Source organism: Dictyostelium discoideum (assembly GCF_000004695.1).
Source record: "Dictyostelium discoideum AX4 chromosome 2 chromosome, whole genome shotgun sequence".
NCBI classification, from domain to species: Eukaryota; Evosea; class Eumycetozoa; order Dictyosteliales; family Dictyosteliaceae; genus Dictyostelium; species Dictyostelium discoideum.
The window spans coordinates 7,458,677-7,479,250 of NC_007088.5; the positions used below are offsets into that span (position 1 = coordinate 7,458,677).

At 23.6% G+C, this 20,574-nt stretch overlaps 10 protein-coding genes and 1 non-coding gene across 11 annotated transcripts in view; 6 read left to right on the plus strand and 5 right to left on the minus strand.

The window, feature by feature from the left end:
- DDB_G0277075 (hypothetical protein) overlaps nucleotides 1-3,777 on the plus strand; it is a gene marked incomplete at both ends in the record, with an annotated part of 4,479 nt that extends 702 nt beyond the window's left edge. Inside the window, 2 exons of the mRNA XM_637837.1 lie at nucleotides 1-1,107; nucleotides 1,198-3,777. The exon at nucleotides 1-1,107 is cut by the window's left edge and continues 702 nt beyond it. Of these exons, the coding sequence (XP_642929.1) occupies nucleotides 1-1,107; nucleotides 1,198-3,777 (3,687 nt within the window). The remainder of the gene's footprint in view (nucleotides 1,108-1,197) is intronic.
- A 500-nt stretch (nucleotides 3,778-4,277) lies between these two features.
- On the plus strand, nucleotides 4,278-5,441 carry DDB_G0276839 (hypothetical protein; the record flags this gene model as incomplete). Its single annotated transcript, XM_637838.1, has 1 exon — nucleotides 4,278-5,441. One exon carries the CDS (start codon nucleotides 4,278-4,280, stop codon nucleotides 5,439-5,441), a length of 1,164 nt encoding a protein of 387 aa, XP_642930.1.
- A 425-nt stretch (nucleotides 5,442-5,866) lies between these two features.
- DDB_G0276841 (hypothetical protein) lies at nucleotides 5,867-7,054 on the plus strand (the record flags this gene model as incomplete). The annotated part of the gene is made up of 3 exons (XM_637839.1): nucleotides 5,867-5,921; nucleotides 6,038-6,671; nucleotides 6,748-7,054. The coding sequence occupies 3 exons, from the start codon at nucleotides 5,867-5,869 to the stop codon at nucleotides 7,052-7,054; spliced, it is 996 nt and encodes a 331-aa protein (XP_642931.1).
- Nucleotides 7,055-7,445: 391 nt separating this feature from the next.
- Nucleotides 7,446-9,837, plus strand: DDB_G0277077 (UvrB/UvrC domain-containing protein; the record flags this gene model as incomplete). Its single annotated transcript, XM_637840.1, has 3 exons — nucleotides 7,446-7,695; nucleotides 7,823-8,367; nucleotides 8,443-9,837. 3 exons carry the CDS (start codon nucleotides 7,446-7,448, stop codon nucleotides 9,835-9,837), a joined length of 2,190 nt encoding a protein of 729 aa, XP_642932.1.
- Nucleotides 9,838-9,936: 99 nt separating this feature from the next.
- Nucleotides 9,937-11,409, minus strand: DDB_G0276843 (hypothetical protein; the record flags this gene model as incomplete). Its single annotated transcript, XM_637841.1, has 3 exons — nucleotides 9,937-10,206; nucleotides 10,322-10,746; nucleotides 10,851-11,409. 3 exons carry the CDS (start codon nucleotides 11,407-11,409, stop codon nucleotides 9,937-9,939), a joined length of 1,254 nt encoding a protein of 417 aa, XP_642933.1.
- Nucleotides 11,410-11,939: 530 nt separating this feature from the next.
- Nucleotides 11,940-12,575, plus strand: DDB_G0276845 (hypothetical protein; the record flags this gene model as incomplete). The annotated part of the gene is made up of 1 exon (XM_637842.1): nucleotides 11,940-12,575. The coding sequence occupies one exon, from the start codon at nucleotides 11,940-11,942 to the stop codon at nucleotides 12,573-12,575; it is 636 nt and encodes a 211-aa protein (XP_642934.1).
- A 242-nt stretch (nucleotides 12,576-12,817) lies between these two features.
- Nucleotides 12,818-13,267, minus strand: cyb5B (cytochrome b5 B; the record flags this gene model as incomplete). The annotated part of the gene is made up of 1 exon (XM_637843.1): nucleotides 12,818-13,267. The coding sequence occupies one exon, from the start codon at nucleotides 13,265-13,267 to the stop codon at nucleotides 12,818-12,820; it is 450 nt and encodes a 149-aa protein (XP_642935.1).
- A 154-nt stretch (nucleotides 13,268-13,421) lies between these two features.
- On the minus strand, nucleotides 13,422-14,770 carry DDB_G0277081 (hypothetical protein; the record flags this gene model as incomplete). The annotated part of the gene is made up of 2 exons (XM_637844.1): nucleotides 13,422-13,431; nucleotides 13,602-14,770. 2 exons carry the CDS (start codon nucleotides 14,768-14,770, stop codon nucleotides 13,422-13,424), a joined length of 1,179 nt encoding a protein of 392 aa, XP_642936.1.
- Nucleotides 14,771-15,051: 281 nt separating this feature from the next.
- tRNA-Arg-ACG-4 lies at nucleotides 15,052-15,125 on the plus strand. The gene has a single exon. It is a non-coding gene; the product is annotated as a tRNA-Arg (tRNA).
- A 220-nt stretch (nucleotides 15,126-15,345) lies between these two features.
- DDB_G0277083 (N-terminal delta endotoxin domain-containing protein) lies at nucleotides 15,346-17,130 on the minus strand (the record flags this gene model as incomplete). Its single annotated transcript, XM_002649125.1, has 4 exons — nucleotides 15,346-15,711; nucleotides 15,797-16,222; nucleotides 16,319-16,616; nucleotides 16,766-17,130. 4 exons carry the CDS (start codon nucleotides 17,128-17,130, stop codon nucleotides 15,346-15,348), a joined length of 1,455 nt encoding a protein of 484 aa, XP_002649171.1.
- Nucleotides 17,131-18,336: 1,206 nt separating this feature from the next.
- Nucleotides 18,337-20,041, minus strand: DDB_G0276969 (hypothetical protein; the record flags this gene model as incomplete). The annotated part of the gene is made up of 2 exons (XM_637847.1): nucleotides 18,337-19,422; nucleotides 19,520-20,041. The coding sequence occupies 2 exons, from the start codon at nucleotides 20,039-20,041 to the stop codon at nucleotides 18,337-18,339; spliced, it is 1,608 nt and encodes a 535-aa protein (XP_642939.1).
- Nucleotides 20,042-20,574: the final 533 nt, after the last annotated feature.

Consider the following 20,574-nt stretch of genomic DNA (forward strand, 5'->3'; position numbering starts at 1 on the left):
GATAATGATAATGATAATAATAATGATGATAATAATAATAATAATAATAATAATAAAAATAATAATAATAGTAATAGTAATAATAATAATAACAATAATAATGATAGTAATAATAAAAATGATACATCAAATGATGATATTAATACCATTGAGTCCGATATTAATAGTGGTAGTAATAACAGTAGTGAAAACAATAATAGTAAAAATAGTAATAGTTTAAATTTTCCACAATCATTTTTAAGTGATCCAAATTCACCTTTATTCGAAAATGAAAAACAATCTTCCTCTATCTCACAACCATTAGAAAAAAGTAATATTAATAATAACAACAATAATGATAATAATAACAATGACAATAGTGATGATAGAAATAATATTAATTGTAATAACAATATTTTAGAAAATGAAAATAAAAATGAAAATGAAAATGAAAATAAAAATAATAATTCAACTACCACTAATAGTAACACTACAATTTTTGATCAAACAAATATTAATAGTATTATTCCAAACACAACAACTACAACAACTACAACAACCACTACCTCGACGAACTCATCAACTACAACACCAACAGCAACAACAACAACAACCACCACAACAACAAATTTACAATCAAATTATAATTTTAATTTTAATCCATTAAAGAGAAGTTTAGATATTGAAGCACAATTAGATAGAGAACATATGGAATTAAAGAGAAGACAAAAAGCTCAATTAAAAACACACACATTAGAATATCAATTAAGACAAAGAGAAATGTCAAGACCAAAACCTGGTACAGCATCTCTTCAATCGAGAAAGTTTTATTTAAATATCGCACCTGACAAGACTGTGTATAACATTGACGTACCAAATTGTATCATTAAAAAGTTCACATCCGATGGTGAAAAGTTGTTATGTTTTTCAAGAGATTTCAAAGAGATTCAATTGTATCGTTTCATTGGTTCAAACTTTAACATACCAAAAGGTGCTACAAAAGAATCTAAAGAGAAAATTGAAAAAAACTTTAATACTTACTTTCGTTTACTCTATCAATCTCATGTTCCAAATTTTAATGAATATTTATGTCGTGATTTCTCTTTAACAACTTTATGTGGTAATTATGTAAGTGTTTTTTTTTTTTTTTTTTTTTTATATTTTAAAATTAAATTTATTTTATCATTTCATTAACAATTATATAAAAATATATAATAGTTTATATTAGCATCAAGTGGTCAATCATCAACATTAGGCAATCAAGCACAAAATAATCAAATAAATAATATATTAGAACATCAAGATATTAATAGAAATAGAAATGTCGTACAATCATTGAATTTACCAAATTGCGAAGATATCACATTTTATTTAGTGAGTATTAATGATGGTGTAGTTAGAGATAAGATCACATTTAAAAGGGATGTGATTCATTTGGCTCATCATTCTGGCGTATATTTGTATAAGGATTTATTCATTGTATTGTCACTACAATATCAAGCAATTCATATATTCCAAATAAAGGATACCAACTTTGTAAATTTAAAAACCATTGGTCCACATTGTAACGAGGATGATCAAGCAGAGATTGATGACCTTGCAAAGAAAGAAATACCTCATTTAAAAGCTGCTCACGAGAAAAAGCTTTTACATGATAGTTATTCAACAATCACCCCAATGAATCCTTTATTTGCTCAATTCTATATAAATAAAACTTTGAATGCTCAATCGAATAATGGAAAAGATTTAAATCCAAAAATTTCAAATTCACTTAATAAAACCATAATAAATAATAATATTAATATTAATAATAATAATAATAATAACAATAATAATATAAATAATAGTAATAACAATAATATACACCACAATCATCATCATCACCACCATCATCACCATCACCACAACAATAATAATAATAATAATAATAATAATAATAATAATAATAATAATAATAATAATAATAATAATAATAATAATAATAACACACCACAACATGGTTTAAATAATATTTTAACAGCATCATTAAATTTATCATCTTCGAATGTATTGAATTCATCTACTGCCACTGCACGTAATATACCTTTATCAACTACCACAACAAATATCCCTCCAACCGATCACCCAATTCAACAACAACAACAACAACAACAACAACAACAACAACAACAACAACAACAACAACAACAACCACAACCACAACAATTACAATTACCACAACATCAGCATCAACAACAACAACAACAACCACATCAACAACCACATCAACATCAACAACAACAACATCAACAACCACATCAACAACCACATCATCAACAACAACACCACCAAAACAATCATCAACAACATCAACAACATCAACAACACCAACATCATCAACAACAACAACTACAACAACAACAACAACAACAACAACAACAACAACACCACCAACATCAACAACATCATCATCATCAACAACAACAACAACAACAACAACAACAACAACAACAACAACAACAACAACAACAACAACAACAACAACAACAACAACACCAACAACAACAACAACAACAACAACAACAACACCAACACCAACAACAACACCAACACCAACAACACCAACACCAACAACACCAACACCAACACCAACAACACCAACACCAACACCAACACCAACACCAACACCAACACCAACACCAACACCAACACCAACACCAACACCAACACCAACACCAACACCAACACCAACATCAACATCAACAACATCAACAACATCAACAACATCAACAACAACATCACCATCAACAAAATCAACACCACCATCAACAAAATCAACATCAACAAAATACGATGAATTATCAACAAATGTTTGGACAAACATTTTCAGAAATTAATAATTCAAATGAGAATAGATATATTAGTGGTATTAAACAAAGATTCCTTAGTTATTTATTTAAGAAAGCATTAACAAGTGAAAATAAGAAAAAGGCATTGAGTATGTATTATTCTTTGTACCCACAATATTGTAGCTTGGTAATGTGGAAGATGCAATCATTGGATGCATCACATTTGTTAATTAAATTGGGTTCAATCGATGGTCTATTGGGTAGAGTTACAGACTATTGTAATCAGATTTGCTTTTTCGTTGTTTACAATGTCTACACCACCGAAGTGATTGGAGTCTATGAAAATTCAAATAAAGAATTTGCCAAAACCTTTGAACAATTTTGTGAACATTTCCGCGCTTGTAGTTGTCCCTCTGGTTTAATTAAATTTAGAAGCACCTGTTCCAATAATAGTTTTGTACGTGAACATTTGATCAAACAGAAATTGGCCGTTGTAAATGCACGTTATGGTGGTGAAACTCAAGCAGTCAAAAGAATCCTATCAGCCTTACCTTTCTCTCCACAATCTTGGAATGAATCACCATACTTTGATAAATATTTGTTTAGTTACGATGAAAAGATCATCTCCTCCACCGAAAGACCTAAACCATTGGTTGACTATCCAATCAAATTTTATTCTCGTGTCAGTGGTGAAGTTAAATTCAAACTTAACACTGGTGGTGCTCAAGAGAAAATTGAAAGACAAAACAAAAAATACGCAACCTATATCTTTCATCCTTATTATCCTTTCATCATATCACTTTTACATAGTCCAAGTACAGGTTCAGCTGCTGTCAATTTTCATTTCATAAATGATGACGATGAAAATAATGATGGTTATAATACTGATCAAGATGATGAACATGATATTATAATATTGGATAATAATAACAATAATAACAACAACAATAATAATAATACAGTATCATAAACTTTTAAAAACTCAGAATTATCTATTTTTTTTTTTTTTTTTTTCATATGAAAAAAATTTAAAACAAAAAAAAAAAAATAAAATTATTTATTATGCACTATAGGCAAATGCCTATATTTTTATGTATGTTTTGTAAATTAAAAAAACTTTTCATTTTTTTTTGATCACCATGACTCATTATTATCATTTTATAGAATATTCTTTTTACTATTTTTTTTTTATTCCAATCAGAATTTCTTTTTTTATAATTATTTTATTTTTAATTTTTTTTTTTTTTTTTTATAAACGTCCAAAATGTCCCATCTTGTGAATCTCGTCTAAATTTTATAATTAAAGTATGCAAAATGATTTTTTTTTTTTTTTTTTTAATTTTTTATTTTAATTGTGTCGTTTAATTTTTTAATTTTTTTATTTATTTTATTTTTTATTTTATTTTATTTTTTTTTTTTTTTTTTTCTTAAACGCAATAGTAATAATAAAAAATAAATAAAAAAAAAAAAATGATATCAGATATTTCTAAAAATAAAAAATGGACAGTAATTGGTGGTGGTGCTTGTGGTATTGCAGTGATTGGTAAATTATTAGATAATGGTATAAATGTTAATGATTTATTATGGATTGATCCAGAGTTTAATGTTGGTGATATTGGTAAAAAATGGCGTACAGTTTCAAGTAATACAACAGTAGCATTATTTACAAAGTTTTTAAATGCTTGTAAATCATTTGATTATGAAAATTGTCAAATCGATTTTAATTTAAATCATTTAATACCAGCTGATACTTGCAAATTATCAGAGATAGCTGATCCATTACAATGGGTAACTAATACATTAATTCAAGATAAAAAAGTACCAATTATTAAAGGTTTAGTAAATCAAGTTTCTAAAATAAATGAAAATAATAATAATTGGTCAGTTTCAATTAAATCATCAAATAATGATGATGATGATGATGATAATAAAATAATTAATATTATTAGTGAAAATGTAGTATTAACAATTGGTGCTGAACCATTAACAATTTTAAATGAAAGTAAACAACAACAACAACAACAACAACAAAAAGAATTAATTACAGTTGAACAAGTTGTAAATCCAGAAGAATTAAAAAAAGTTTGTAAAAAGGATGATGTTGTTGCAGTTTATGGTAGTTCTCATACTGCAATCATTGCATTGTATAATATTGTTGATATTGGGTCAAAGATTATCAATTTCTATAGATCACCATTAAAGTATGCAGAATATTATGATGATTGGATTTTGTATGATAATACTGGTTTAAAAGGTTATTCTGCTGAATGGGCAAAAGAACATTTGGAAAAGAATCCTACAAATTTAATTGAAAGAATTCAAGTTGATAATAAAGAATTGCTTGAAAATAAATTATCAAATTGTACAAAAGTAGTCTATGCAATTGGTTTTGAAAGAAGAGGTTCAGTTAATATTAAATTAAATGAAAATCAAGATTGGATAAACTCTTCAAATTTAAAATACAATGAATCAAATGGTATAATATCAAATCATGGTTTATTTGGTATTGGTATTGCTTTTCCTCAATTTAAACCTGATCGTGTTGGTAATTTAGAATATAATGTTGGTTTATGGAAATTTATGGTTTATTTAGATCAAGTTTTACCACTTTGGTTAAATAAAAATAAAAATTAAAAATAAAAATTTAATAATAACAATAAAAATAAAATAAAATCTTAAATCATAATAAAATAAAAAAAGAAAAAGAAACTAAAAAGAATAATTGTATTTTATTAGTAATTTATTTAAATTAACATCAATGTTTTTTTTTTAAATTTCAATTAGTTTGGCTTATGAAAATAAAAATTTGGTTTGTGGAAATCAAAAAAAAAAAAAAACAAAAAAAAAAGAAAAAAGCGAGTAATAGAGACCAAAAACCTATTATTTTAAAAAAAAATATCTTGATTATTAAGGTCGGAAATTTGTAAAATATCTTGATTATTAAGGTCGGAAATGTGAAGTTTTTAATATTTTTTTTTTGAATTAAAATTTTTTTTTTTTAAAAAATTTTTCCCTTTATATTTTGTTTTTGTTTTTTTTTTTTGTTTTATATTTCGAAAATGAGAGTTCCAAATGAATACCTTGAAAAAATAGATTATTTTCATCATTATACATGTAAGTAAACTAAAATTAAAAAATAATGAAAAGTTTTATTAAAATTAATTATAAATTTTTTTTTTTTTTTTTTTTTTTTTTTTTTTTTTTTTTTTTTTTTTTTTTGACTATTTTAGACGATAAAGATGGCCAAAATATAATTGATTTTGGGTTGGTTCCTAATTTAGCAGATGATTTATTTTATGATGGAAAATTATGTGTTGCTGATTCACCTAAAATCGTTTTCTTTACTTGTTTTAAATTAGGAGGAAATGATATTACTAAAACCTTCGATGAGGGCCAATCAGCTGTAATGCTAAAGTTTGATGTAGACCAAATTAATTATAAGGATTTTAATTTATATGGATTGGATGAGCAAGATATTAATGGTACAAGACATAAAAAAATTTTTATGGTTCATGTGGATCATAAAGAGGGTTTGAATTTTGCTAAAGTTAATAATTTTAAACCTCTTGATATTGAAAAAAACAATTATCTAAGATATGATCCAGAAGAAAAAAAATGGTTTTCGTGGAGATACACAAAAGGAGGGTTAATTGTAGATATTGCATTTTGTAGCTATAAATTACCAATTCCAAGAAACAAATTATTTCCAATCAAAAATATGGGCGGAAAACCAAGTAATATGAAATTTTTTTATTTACCAATATCAAAGCCATCCCCAATTACAGAAATAAATTATAATATAGCAGATAGTCAAAATAAAGTTATAAATACATATGAATTTAAAATTGAATCTCTTGCTATTGGGTAAATATATTATAATATTTTGTATAGAGATTTATAGATTTAGTAAGTTACTAATAAATATTTTTTATAACATTAGTACATGTTGTAGTTTACAAAAAAAAAGTTCATTAAATGGTTCTTCTCAAACAAACAATTCATCACCATTCCAAAAGAATTTACTAAATACAATCATGAGATGTTCAAACGATAAAATTAAAATATTTAGTATGAGTATTAATGGAAATGATTTTCAAACTATAAAAAGTCTTTCCGATGATGGGAAAATAACTATCATTGATGCAAACACAATTTCAATTTTAACAAATCTTGATGAACTTGTTACAATTTCAATTATTCATACTAAAAAGAGTCCTTTATCACCACTAGCTGATAGAAACTCTTAAATCACTGATAGAAATGATCCAAGAAGATTTAATTGATAGATTTCAATCAAGTAAAAATAAATAAATAAAAATAAAAAAAATAAAAAATAATTAAAATTTATTTTTATTAATTTTATTTATGGTGTATATAATACTTTTTTTTTTTAAAAATTATTTTTTGTTTAATTTTATATTACTGTTTATTATTAATATTTTAAAACAATCTCCAATTTTATTTTAATTTTTTTTATTTTATTTTTTTTTTTTTTTTTTTTTTTTTTATTCATTTTTTTTTTTTTTTTTTTTTTTTTTTTTTTTTTTTTTTTTTATTTTTAAAAAAAAACACCTCGTCAATGAATAATTAAATAATATAGGTAATAATTTTTTTGTAATTTTAGCAATAATGAGTAAAATGTTTGATTTTCTGCAAATAAATAAATCAAAACAATCACCAAAAACACACTCTCCACCAAAAGAAGATGAAAAACCAACGACAGCACAACCAACTACCAATGTAAAACCAGTAGCAGCAAATTTATTTCAATCACTAAATGTAAAGACTAACAATAATAATAGTAATTCACCCATAAAAGTTGAAAAAGAAGTTTTAGTTGAGGATTCACAAACTACAACAAATGAAATCAACGAGAACGATCCAAATAGTGAGTTTTAATATATATATATATATATCTATATCTATATCTATATATTACAACAACAACAAACATACAACATAATTTTAAAAATACTAACCCAATTAAATATGTATGTGCATATGTGTATTTATAGAAAGAGTAATTAAAAAAGTTAAAATAAAATCATTCAAGCCAGGTCAACCATCAAATAATAATAACGATGAATTAAACACAAACGATAATAGTAATAATAATAACACCACCTCAACAATTAACCCCGATTTATCTCAATTAGATACAAATAATATCTATGCTGACAATTATAAAAATGAGGATGATTATAATGATAACGAAGAAGATAATGATGATCAATTAAAAAACAATATTAACAAAGAACAGCCAACTAAAAAAGAAAATTTAACAGAAACTACATCATTGACAAACACAACTACAACTACAACAACAACAACAACAACAAAAACAGCAATTGAAACTGATACAAATAAAAAAGATGAAATTAAAGAAGAGAATATTACAACTACTGAATTACAACCAAAAGACCCACCTTCAATTTTAGATTGTTTAATTGATGAGTTAAAAAATTCTCAATATAGATTTTATGAAAAATTAACAAATATTGAAAATGATTATAAACAATCATTAGAAAATAGAAAGAAATCAAATCAATTACTTTTAAATGTAATATATATATATATATAAAAAAAGAGTTTAAAAATATTTTACTAATATAAATTAATATATATTTATATAAAGAATATTAATTTATTAAAAGAATATGAAGAAAAAGAGAATCAATTAGTAGAGAATGAAGATTATGAAGGTGCATCAAAGGTATCAGATGATATTAATTCAATTCAAAAAGATAATGAACAAATAATGAATGATTTAATTAAATTGATAAAGAATAATCAAGAACAAGATCAAATCTTTGAAGAATTATTAATAACCTATCAAGAATCAACCGATGAAAATCAAATTAAATTATTAGATATTAAATCTAAAGAGGATGAAAACATAAATAAATATCAAGAACAAGTTAAAGAAACTATTAAATCCATAAAGGATGAAATTGAAATTAAACAGGAATCAATCGATAGGGAAACTAAATATTTGTTATTAGATAAAGAGATATTGGAAACTAATGAAACCTCTCTAACCAATACAATCAATGAATTGAATAAACCATTGATTCAAGAGAGAGAAGGACACATTCAAACTAAACAATCCCTACAAGATGAAATTGATAAACTTTTATTAGAGATTCAATTGAAACGTGATCAACAATCTAAATGTGATCAACATATTAATGAAATCAATGAAAAGATCGACACTATCTCGTCAAGTAAATTCTCAAAGGAACAGTCTAGATTAGAACAAGAGAGATTAAATATAAAGAAAAGAGATGACCATATCATTCAACTCTCCACTGAACTATTAGAATTAACAAATAAAGTTGACCAATTAAATAATCCATCCGATCATCCATCTTTTCAAATTATCTCTAGTGTAGATGAAACTATTAAAGATTGTAAATCATTCCTATTGGAAACTACCTCAACTTTGGATAATATAAGTTTACAACAAAAACAAATACATAAACTCTACAAAGATATCTTACAATCAGCAGATTCTCACAAAAGAATGCAATCAAAATTGACAACTCTTACTCAATCAATTCAAGAATTAACAATTGAAACTAATTCACATTCTTCCCAAAAGATTCAATTAAAGAAATCCATTTCCGAGTTGGAAGATACAATACCACTTTTAGAACAATCTAAAAACATTGCCAAAGATTCTAAAAGATTCACTGAAGCAGCTTCATTATTATCAGAATTAAAACAAAAACAACAACTCTTAATTGAAAAGAATAAACAATTACAAGAAATCTCTGATCAATTGGATTTAAACACTACAAAATTAGATTCCCTTCAAAAAGAACACACTCAATACAAAGAAATCACAGAAAAACAAAACTCCACAAACTATTTAAATCTTTTAGAAAATTTACAAAAAAGACAATTAGAATTACAATCATTAATTGATGACGATAAAAACTGTTTAGATAAATTAAAACAATTTTATAAATTAGAATTTGATTCAAATTCATTTGAAATAAGTTTTATAAAATTAAAATTAAATAAATAAAATTATTATTTATATCAACAAATAAATTAATAATAGATATCACCATTTCCTTTTTTTTTTTTGTATTTATTAATAATTTTTTTTTTTTTTATAGAACAACTAAAGTTTATAATGAATTAAAATCATCTTTAAAATTAAATATTGTTTATAAAAATGACTTTGATGTCTATTTGATAAAGTTGTATTTGGATTTAAAGTTAAATCTTTTTCACCATCTTCAATTAAAGAAATTGATTTTAATAATGATACATAATTTAAAAATTTAGTTTTCATTTCATAATAATTTAAACCTTGATATTCCAATGATCTTGAATATAATAAATCTTGAAAATCTTCAAATGTTAAATCATTAATTTCTTTAACAATTGCCTATTATAAAAATTTAAAAAATAAAAAGGGGTCAGTAAAATAAAAAATTAGAAAAGTTATTTTTAACTAAAATAATTAATTAATTAATAAAAAAAAAAAAAAAAAAAAAACATACTTCATTCTCTTGTAAAATATAATTACCAGAATTTAAAATCTTTTCAATTAAAGTTGATCTAGAGTCAAATAAAGTTGTTTGACCTAAAACTCTACAATATTTTTTTAATTTTGGTCTTTTCATTTCTTCAAGATTAAAATCCAATTTATATTGAAGTGGTTTTAACTTTAATGGTGTTATATCATTAATAGATTTAAATGCAAAACTATTGATATCATCTTCTAACCCATATTTTTTAATTATTTTATCTATAATATGTCTTCTTAATGATGTGATTTTATGATGTCTTGATAAAACTTGTGATCTCTCACTAAATCCTCTTGGTAATAATCCAGGTAAAAATTTTATATAAAATGGTAATCCAAATGTTGAAAATGGTATTGATAAAAATATTGATAATGGTATCATTGATAATCTATCCATTCCTTAAAAAAAATAAAATTTTTTTTTTTTTTAATTTATACATTTAACTTTTTTTTTAAAAAAAATAAAATATATATATATATATACAATTATTTAAAATACTTACTATATGAAATTATTGATTTTCTTTCATGAAAAGTTAAATAACGGAATGAATCTTGATTATGAATTGGAAAAGTTGGCAATATTCTCTTAGTGAAAGATTCATTTAATGCACCAGCTTTTGGTAATAAAACATCTACATAAAATGATCTATCATTCCAAAGTGTTATTAAACCATTCTTTGTGATCTTTGTTAATTTTTCCATTTGACTCTTTAATGATCCAATAAAACCAAGTTGATTTGTCAATTGTTGTTGACCTTCAGGGTGATAATCATTCTTTTTATTGTTGTTATTGTCATTGTTACTTTTTACTAAAATATTATCTTCATCTTCATATGATTTATAATTTTGAACATCACTAAAATAATTATGACGATAGTTATGAGTTGGTGGTTGTTGAGATGGTTGTTGAGATGGTTGTTGAGATGGTTGTTGAGATGGTTGTTGAGATGGTTGTTGAGATGGTTGTTTTGGTGATGAAGATGAAAAACTATTTCTATATAATGTTGGGTAATAAAATCTTTTATATGTTCGAATATTTTTTCCAAAATTTCCTAACATTTTTTTTTTGAACATAAAAAAAAAAAAAAATAAAAAAAAAAGTAAAAATAAAAAAAATTAAAAAAATTTAATTTCAAAAAAAAAAAATAAAAAAAAATAAAAAAAAAAACATTTCCTTTTCTAATAATTTTCATTCCGCATAATTGTTACCTTTTTATTTGCGACACACAACAATTATTTTTTAAAATCGCATTTTTTTTTTTCCCAAGTGTTTCAAAATATAGATTTTAATTAATTTGTTTGAAAATAATAAACAAATAATGAAAATAAATAAAACAAAATAAAATAAAATAAAATAAAATAAAATAATTAAATAAGAAGATAAATACCTAAGAAAAAAAAAAAAAAAAAATAAAAATAAATATTTTTAAAAAAAAAAATTTTAAAGTATCGCGGTTATTTTTGAATTTTTTTATTTTTTTTTTAATTTTTTTTTTGTATTTTTTTTTTTTAAAAATTTTTTTTTTTTTTATTTTTTTTATTACTATTGTTGTTTTGTTATTTCCAACACCCCTTAATCACATATAAATATGTCAGACGCAGATAAAAGAGCTAAATTAGAAGCATTAGCATCTAAAAAGAGAGCACAAGCTGAACAATTAACAAAGAATGATCCAACTAAAAGAGCAGCAACCTCATCATCAAGCTCTATCAATAAACCAGTACAAAAGAAAGCACCAGTTGGAAGAGGTGGTTCAATTTCATTAAACTCTAGAAATTATAAAGATAATGAAGATGATGAAGAAGGATCAGATCAAGATAGTTACGAAGATGATGGTTTTGTTGTTAGAGATTCAGATGCTTCAGAATCCGAATCAGAGAGTGAAGTCTCAAGTGAAGAAGAAAGTAGTGAGGATGAAAAAAGAAAAAAGAAAAAAGTACAAGCACCACCACCTAAAAAATCTTCATCATCATCATCATCTTCATCATCAAAGGTTGTAGAGAAAAAGAAATCATCATCATCATCCTCCTCCTCATCATCAAAGAAATCACGTAAAGATTCAGACTCTGAAGATGAATCTGAAGAAGAAAAAGAATCAAACTTTAAATTTGACACAAGAGAATTCCAAAATTTACCAAGATTAGGTTCAAGAAGGTCAACTGCTTTCGTTGTCACTGCACCACCACCAGGTGCTTCTGATGATGAAGATGAATCTGACGATTAAACAAGATATAAGTAATTTTAAAATAAAAAAAAAAATTAAAAAAAAATTAAAAAATTAAAATCTCAGATTCTTAAGTCGTCTGGATAAAAAAAAAAAAATAAAAAAGTAAAATCCAAAAAAAAAAAAAAAAAACCATCACATTTTTTCCTTTTTTGTTCTTTTTTTTTTTTTTATTCATTTTAATTAATATATATATTTTTTTGTGTTTATATTTTTATTTTTATTACTATTTTTAATTATATTTATTTTTTGATTTTAGCAAAAGTGAAAAAAGCAATTGAAGCAACAGCAACAACAATACCACCAACTAAAGCAATGGTAGTAGTGACATCTTTGTTTTTATCTTCATTATTATTATTATTTGATGATGATTCAGTTGATTTAATTACTGGTGATTCAGTAGAAATTGGGATTGGATTTGAAGATAATGGATTTTGTAATGGTTTTGAATCTGTGCAAACACCAATGTAATAATCTTTTAACATATCAACAGCTTTTTGAGAGTGACCAACATCTAAAAATTCGTTGGTTGCTTCTTTACCTGCATTTTGAATTAAATAATCACCACCACCTGGATGATCATTAACAAAGGATGTAACATCATAAACTTTTTGATTAATGACCATCCATAAATCGTCAACTTTATCGTGTTTGGAAACTTCTTCCATAGTATATTGTTTATCTTCTGACATTTTGTTGTATATTATTAATAATACTCTTAATTGATTGATATTCAGAAGAAAAAAAAAAAAAAAAAAAAAAAAAAAAATCGAAAAAAAAAAAGCAGCGTTTCAAAAAAAAAAAAAAAAATTAAAAAATAAAAAAAATAAAAAATAAAATTTTAAATTAATCCATTCTATTTTAATTAATATTTTAATAAAGTGGGTCATAACATCTTTTAATTAATATATTCACCACCTTATTTTCGAACTTTTTTTTTTTTTTTTTTTTTTTTTTTTTTTTTCTATACATTTTTATTTTTTAATTTAATTTTTTTTTTTTTTTTTTATATTTTTTTAATTTTACCTAATTAATATTGAATTATTTATTAAATTTTGAATTGATAATTTAATTTCTGAATAATTTAATAATTGATCGGATTTATTTTTAAAAATTAAATAATTATTTAATTGATTTAAAACTTGTTCACTTGTTTCACAATCAAATAAAACTTTTTTTAAATTTGTAGTACCACCTAAATTTGAGCAACATTTTAAATAACTATTAAAATGTGAAAATAAAGTTCTGATTGGTTTTCTTGGTGTTAAAATCTCTGAAATTATTATATGTTTTACCATTGTTGTTAAAACTTCTTTTAAAGTGATTTCAATTAATAATTCATTTTCATCAATAATTAAACCATTTGAAAGTTTTAATTGTTGATCCATTAATTTCTTTTGTTTTTCAGTTGGATTTACATTTAATCCAGGTTGATATTGAATAACTAAATTTTTATTAAATAACCATGGATTGCCATAAACTGCACGTCCAATCATAACACCATCAATTCCAAATTGATTGATATAATCAATACCTTGTTCATAGGTTTCAACATCACCATTACCAACCAGTAATGTATTTGGTGAGATTTGATTACGTAATTCTACAACTCTATCTAAAACTTGATGTTCCCAATGTGCTGGTACTAATGATAATTCTTTTTTAGTTCTAAGATGAAGGGTTAAACATGCTGGTTCACTTTCTAAAATTAATGGAATCCATTCATCAATTTCAATTTTGTCAAATCCAATTCTAGTTTTAACACTTACTGGTTTTTCAAAATTTAATGCTTCCTTTGTGATTTTAACAATTTCTTTGGCTAATGAAGGATTTGTAATTAATGCTGCACCACTTGCTTGTTTTGGTGATAATACTTTTCTACTTGGACAACCCATATTAATATCAACGCCATCATATCCTAATTCATTGGCTATTTTGGCACTCTCATAGAAATATTCTGGTTTGTTTCCAAAAAATTGTGCAACTATTGGTTTCTCTTGAGTTGAATATCCAAGTTTATCAATAAGTGCTTCTCTATTTCTCGCTAATCCATCTGCTGATACAAATTCATTGAATATTACATTTGGTTTTCCCATACAATTAGCTAATAAAAATCTAAATGATATATCAGTAACATCAGCCATGGGTGCTAATGAAAATATAGGTTTTGATAATTTATTCCAAAATCCATTCATATTATTTATTTATTGATTGATATTCAAAAGAATAAAAAAAAAAAAAAAAAAAAAAAAAAACGAAGTCGAAATTTCGATGGTGGAATAAAATTAAAAAAAATTAAAATTAAAATTAAGAATCTCCTCTAGATTTTTATTCTCATTTTATTTTTCCATTCAACAAATAATTTTTATTTTTTTTTAAGCATTTGATTTGTATTTTTAAAGATTGTTTTATTTTTAGAATAAATTATTTATTTTTGCATATAAATTTTACTACTTTAGGAATAAAAAATATCAAAGGGACTATAGTTTAGTTGGATATAACGACCGGCTACGAACCGGTAGGTCTCAGGTTCGACCCCTGATGGTCTCGAATTTTTTTAAAAAGTACTAGTAGGGTAAGGGTTCAATTCCTCAAACCTGTAATAACAAATGACTATGAAAAAAAAACAATCAAACCAACACATTAATATCCCAAAATTAAGATTTTTTTTTTTTAATGAAAATATTTATTTAAAAAATTAAAATTAAAGAAAAATAAGACTAATTGGTTTAAAGGATTTATAAAAAATGGTGTTCATTTGTGTTTCCAATTAATCAAAAATAAGTTCAATTAAATATAGTTTTGAATCTGCATTATACCCAGTTTTTGTACCACCATTCATAGATCTAATACATTTAAATATGACTTGTTCATTTTCTACTGTAATAAGCTTGGATTCATTAGTGGCATGTGGTGGATTTTGGAAATTTTCATTATAAACAAAGTAAGAGTTTCTAAATTCTTGTTCAGTACCTTGATTAAAACTTAACACTTCTGAAACAGGACCACTTTCAACAACCCATGTAGCATTGCCATTAATATGATGATGTATCTTAACTTTAAATGATCTTTTTTTAATACTTTCAAACTTTACAATCAAAGTTGCTTGTAAATTTAAATTTCCTGCATTAAGTCCCTTGGAAAATAAATAATAAAAATATAAATTAATATAAATTTTAGTTTTAAAAAAAAAAATAAAAAATAAAAAAATAATAAATTACTCTAAACCCAGAAGATAAACTATTGGTAACTTGAGAAAACCCTGCAATTAAACCTGGGTAAAGTAAGTGGGAACCTCTTTCATCACCACAATTAAAATGAATTTCACCAATATTTCTTTGGTAATCAAATGCTCTAAGAGGATAATAGGTAAAGTCTGCATTTTTGAATTTTCTTACAGCATTAAAGTATGGTGGTATATAATAACCAATAATTGGGGAAGTTTCTTCTCTAAAAATATGACGGGAAAGCATCCAACCTGATTTAACAGTGATTTCAAAAAATTCTATTGTATAATCATGAATTTTTTTTTTTGCATCTTCAACATCAAAATCACTGAAACCCCATTCTTTACCATAAAGATGACAATCTCTTTGTAAACAAAGATATTGTGAAGCTGTTAAAATATAAAAACCAATGGTATTAATCTTTTTTTTTATTTATTTTTTTTTTATTTTTTTTTTTAAAAAAAGAATAATTAATAAAATTTTTTTTAATAAAAGAATTAATATTAAAAAACTTACTAATTCACTTTCTTCCTTAAAATAAATTAAACCATCAGTTATTTTATCACGATACATCATTAATTGAAATTGAAGTGAAGAATTAAGTTGTTCATTAGTCATTACTTGAATATCATTTGGAATAATACTACGACTAACATTTTTATTTCCATTTCTTGAAAAATATTCTTCAGCTAATACAAAATAGTCATCGCCAGTTTTTTGAAGTTGTTGGAATTTAATTATACATTGTCTCTCTCTTTCTTGACTTAACTTATGGTCAATTAATTTTTCAACTGCTTCCATTATTTGTTTAAAGCTAAAACCATAAATTTTTTTTTTTTTTTTTTTAATTTTTTTTTTTAATATTTAAAAAAAAAAAAAATTTAAATTTATTATATTAGTTCTTTTATATATATATTTTTTTTTTTTTTTTTAATTATTATTATAATTATTTTAAGTAATTACAATTGTTCTTGGGAATTAAATAAACCGAGACTATTAAAAAGAATATTAATAGCACCGAAAATAATTGGAGCAACACCTGAAGGATCAGCACTCATTGCAAGACCCAATATTTCCCACATTTCTGGAAATGGCATTTCACTGTAAAGTTCTTTGGCACTTTTTTCAGATTGAATTGATTGGAATGAAATTTTCAAATCTTTAATTTCATTCTCACTAAAATTTGAAATTGAGTTGTTTTGTTTCTTTAATTCAACCAATTGTTCATTTAAAAAATTATTTAATTTTTCATCATAATTTTCATACACTTTCTTGGCTCTTATTTTAGAATCCTCCAATTTTGAAATTTGTTCCACTGATAAAGTCATTTTTTAATTTGGTTTATTGTTTAACAATAATAATATTAAAATAATTATAATTTTTCTTGTTTTAATATAAAAAAAAAAAAAAAAAAAAAAAAAAAAAAAAAAAAAAAAAAATTTAATAATTGGCTATTAAATGAAAAATGGATTGGGAGTCAGTTAAAAATTGTAATTGGAGAATTTTTTTTGATTAAATCTGAAACTGATTGGGTTTTTAACCAAAGCTCAAAAAAAAAAAAAACCAATTGGTTTTAAAAATTATTAAGATTGAATCTCAAAAAATTTATTTTTGTATTCTTCTTTCAAATTAAAAAAATGGTTTAATAAATGAAAAGAATTAAAAAAAAGAATTGTTTTTTTCATTATACAAATTAAAAAATAAAATAAAATTAAAATTAAAATAATTTTTTGGTTTTTTAAAATCAATGAGGTTGTGAGCTTCACTTATTATTAGAACTTTTTTGTAATTTAAATTTAATTCAAAAAAATAAATAAAAAAAAAATTTAAATTACAAAATATTTCACCAAACCCCCAAAAAAAATAAAAAAAATTATGATAATTTTAATTTTAATTTTTTCACACCTCAAAATTTTATTAAGGCATTGTTATTGGAAAATGAAACATTACCAATAAAATCCTTTTTTGATCTGGGAGTTTAATTTGTAATTTGGTAATTTTCATTTTTTTTTTTTTTTTTTTTTTTTTTTGTGTGGTTAATAATGGGGAAATAAGTTTTGAGGTGTGAAAAAATTAAAAACAATCAAGAAGGTAAAAAACAAAAAAAAACAAAATCAAAATAAACAAAATTAATATTTAATATCTTTATCTTTAATTAATCCCATGAATTTTATAAAAATAGTCTTCAAAATACATTATAACCAGTTTTTACACCACCATCAATTGACATACATTTGAATAAATTATATTACATAATAAACAAGTTATAAGCTTGTTATTTAGGTCTTTTTCTTTTTTTTTTTTTTTTTCTAATAAATTTCATTTTAGTTAAATGAATAAAGAAATTAAAGAAAAAGAATTTTCATTTTTAATTATTGGCCATAAATATTATTTAAAGTGTATTTTTACTAAAAACTTAATAAAAAATATATATATTTATTTAGAAATTATAATAAATTAATAAAATGAAATATAAAATATTTTATTTATATAATTTTTTTTAATTAATAAATTAAATTTAATTTTTTTATTATTTAAGGTCTAACTTGATTTCTATAATAAGTCAAATCTAAAGCATTACATTTTGGATCATTTGTAAAAGTATCTTTAGTTTCAATAGTTGTTTCCAAAATTAAAGTTGAGTTTTGAGTAGAAGTGACTTGTCTCCATTGTATTGGTACATCTAAACCAGTGTTTGGATTATGAGTAGTTGCAAAGTTAACTATATAGTTATTAATATCAATAGCTAATTCCTTTTCATCATTATCCAATCTTTCACCCATTAATTCATAGCTATTAAAGAATAGTGATAATTCAGTACCATGACATACTTTATCATCACAGGCATCCAATGAATGACCAGTTGATTTTACATGAACATAATAGTAATGATAGGTTGGGGATGAAAGCTTTTTAGCATTTGTAACGGTATGATATCTATCTGGACATCTGAATAAATAATCAGTGATTAATTCAGATAAAATTGGTCTTGAATCTTGACCTCTTGGAGCGGCTGGATATAATGGTAAAATCTTCATAGCATTCAATGGGAAAACAATAGCAACGAGAACTCTATAGTAATCAATTCCAACAATATCTTGGAAAAATGAATAAATGAATGGGATAGCTTCATGTTTTACACTTCCAATAATGGTTGGAACATCATATGTTTTACCTTCCTTTACAGCGGTTAATGGTTGCATTGGTATGATATCTCCGTCGATAACTGGTGACCAAATAGTAAAAGCATCTAGAATTTTATCACCAAAGGTAAGTCCAACTTTTTCTTGGGCTTCAAGAATTTCATCCATTGATTTACCACGAAGACATGTTAAATCTTCAATATTACAACCAACATTTGTTGCGAATCTATTAGCATTACCTCTGGCGGTTGTTTTGTCTTTCAATCCAACAGTCAATGGTGATGATGATGAGATGGCAGCATTAAAATATTGTCTTGAATAAGTAGATGTTAAATGAGCTGAAACTGAAAAGGCTCCTGCAGATTCACCCCAAATTGTAATCATTTCTTTATTACCACCAAAGGAACCAATATTATTATAAACCCATTCTAATGCTTTAATTTGGTCAAGGAAACCATAATTACCATGCATTAAATCCTTTTTAATAATTAAAAGAGATAATAACAATAAAAAAATAATATATTAATATATTTATTAAATTACACATATATTAATAATGTATATTAAAACTTACAGTTCCCATAAAACCTAAAACACCTAATCTATAATTAATATTAACAACTATTACTGATGATTGAGCAAATTTAGTAGCATCATAAAGAGGTACAGAACCACTACCAACACTAAATGCACCACCTGGAATATAAACAATTACTGGGTATTTTGAATTTGGTGTGGCATCTTTTGGAGTAAAAACGTCAAGATATAAACAATCTTCAGAAGTACCAATTGGAGAGCAAACACCTGGACCAAGATTACATTTTTGAGCACATTGTGATCTTTGGGTTAAAGTTTCTCTAACATTTTCCCATGGCTTTAAGTCAATTGGATTTTCCCATCTTAATTGGTTCACTGGTGGTTGAGCAAATGGAACACCATAGAATACACGATGAGTATCTTCAACAATACCCTTAATTGCACCAAATTGAGTTACAACAATTGAAGCATCTGTGTTTTTAATGTATGATCTTTTTCTTGCAAAAGAAATATTAATTAATAATAACAATAATAATATAAAAACTAATAATTTATTCATTTTTTTTTTTAATTAAAGTTTTAAAATAAAAAAAAAAAAAAAAACTTTATTAATTTATACTTTTTTTTTTTCATAATACAAATTTAAATAAAAAAAAAAAAAATTAAATTATTATAAAATAATTTTTTGGTTTGTTTATAATCAATGGGTTGTAAGCTTCATTTATTTTTAGTACTTTTTTGTTAATTTCCAAAAAAAAAAAAAAAAAAAAAAAAAAAATTTGTATTTTATCAAACCCTTTAAAAAATATTTTATTGATTAATACCCCCTTGTTAATGATTTTAAAAAAAAAAATCAAATTGGTTTTAAAAATATTTTTTTGAACATTTTTTTTAATTAAATTCAAACCCCAAAAAATGAATTAAAAAAAAAAAATAATATCTCAAATTAAATTTTTTTTTTTTTATTTTTAAAAAGGTTTTGTTTGAGATTATTTTATGATTATAAATTAAAGAATGCATTGTTATTGAATAATTATGAAACATTATCAATATAATCCTTTTTTGATTTGGGAGTTTAATTTGTAATTTGGT